This window comes from Austrofundulus limnaeus, unplaced genomic scaffold (assembly GCF_001266775.1).
Source record: "Austrofundulus limnaeus strain Quisiro unplaced genomic scaffold, Austrofundulus_limnaeus-1.0 Scaffold23, whole genome shotgun sequence".
Lineage (NCBI taxonomy): Eukaryota > Metazoa > Chordata > Actinopteri > Cyprinodontiformes > Rivulidae > Austrofundulus > Austrofundulus limnaeus.
In genome coordinates, this window is record NW_013952425.1 from 3,574,074 (window position 1) to 3,575,773 (window position 1,700).

The 1,700-nt window shown below is 39.5% G+C and overlaps 1 protein-coding gene across 1 annotated transcript in view; it reads right to left on the minus strand.

The window, feature by feature from the left end:
- LOC106514885 (oxysterol-binding protein-related protein 1) overlaps positions 1 to 1,700 on the minus strand; it is a gene marked incomplete in the record, with an annotated part of 104,287 nt that overhangs the window by 30,724 nt on the left and 71,863 nt on the right. Inside the window, 2 exon segments of the mRNA XM_014004417.1 lie at positions 442 to 549; positions 1,201 to 1,383. Of these exon segments, the coding sequence (XP_013859871.1) occupies positions 442 to 549; positions 1,201 to 1,383 (291 nt within the window).

Below are 1,700 nucleotides of genomic sequence, written 5' to 3' on the forward strand. Positions count from 1 at the left end.
ATATGAGTCAAATGGGTCAAAAAAATCAGATTTGGGTCAGATTTGCCTGCAGTGTGAACATAGCCAAAGGTAAGTTTTGATGCATGAAATAATTTTAACACCAAATAACTGAGTGTAAAAGAGCTGGAAACTCAGAGAAGATGATCAGCTGAATGACAGTTAATCTCTCAGGTCCTCATTCAGGTCTTTAATGGATTTCCTTGTTGCTTAAAGACACCTCCTGAAGTCTCACAGCATGCTGTCATGGTCTGAAGTAAAAAAATAATAATTCTAAAAAGCAGCCAAAGTTTAAAGAAAATTTTTAAAACCCTTCAGAAGTTTAAACTATTGATCGTGACCACTTTTAACGACTGCAGAAAACTCATGAAAGGAAAAAAAAAATCAGAATATTCTGAAATTTCTCCACAGCTCTGTTGACATGTGACTGGATTATTATCAGACCTGTGGTTGATCAGCTCCACACTTCCATACTGCTCAATCCACAGCTGACCTACGATGATGTTGTGAACACAACATGTTGGGTTTGTCCATGTGTAGGCTTCATTGTGCCTGAAGGAAGGAAAAACAAACATGTCATAGACACAGCTAAAGAAACTTTGATTCAGCTGAGAATTTATTTTACAGCCTCCAATTCCAGTTCCAACACAGCTGTGAACAACAAAATGCAATGCTTTGCATATTTCATGAATCTGAAGGAATTTATTAGTTAGATACTGATTTGAAGCACCACACCAGTTGTCTTAGTTTCCTTTTTAAGGCTTGACTTTTATAATCTATTGTTTGACTATWGTAATGTCCTGATTAAAATAGTTGTAGTTACATGTCCAAAACATCTTGACAACAYGTAGATAAACCGTTATAAATTCATTAGGAAAGATATTTTCTGTACGAGTGCCTGCGATTCAGCCGTAGGCCTGTAGTGGGCGCACCAGGCACTGAAGATCCCTGTATTTAAAGACCAGAACTTCCGGTTTTGAGCAGCGCTGCTTGAGCAATATAGCTTCGCTCAGAACCAGATCTGGGGTGTATGGTTCAATTCTCTTCACATTTTAATCTATTCAATATTTTTGTGGTTTTGTCACTATTTCAGTTAATGAACGCTAAATTTTCTTACAAATCCATATTTATTCGCAACAGAATATAGTAAATAAAAATGTTTAAAGTAAAAAAAATTAGACTACATCATCCAGAGGTTCTTACTTGGGCAGTTCCAGGGTGATGACACCTTTTGGCTCAGCTTCTACACTCTTTCCCCAGAACTTGAGTTTAGGGTAGATGGATCCATGAAAAACAAAGTCCTGCTTCAGGCCCTCGGCGTGGAAGGCGCTGACTGGAGGGTGGTGGCTCACCTGCTCCGATATGAGCCTGAAACCCAGATCCTCTCTGTGGAATACAAACAAAACCAGAACAACCGAATGAAACCGCAACGCAAGCAAGCAAAGCAAAGAAAACAAAACCAGGCAAAGTAAAGAAAAACCAAGGCAAGGCAAATCTAGGCCTGTCGCGATAGACAATAAATCAATTAATTGCACGATAACTTTTTTTGAGGTCGGTAAAAAAAAAGACGGCGATAAGTTTCATTTTCCTGCTTGTTTGTTTACTTCGTCTCTCTCCCTCTCTGTGCTCCGCTGCACAGGAGCTCAGCTGACCCCTCCCCTCCTGTTTTCTTATGGCTCGTTCACACCGAGAGCGTTTTGAGC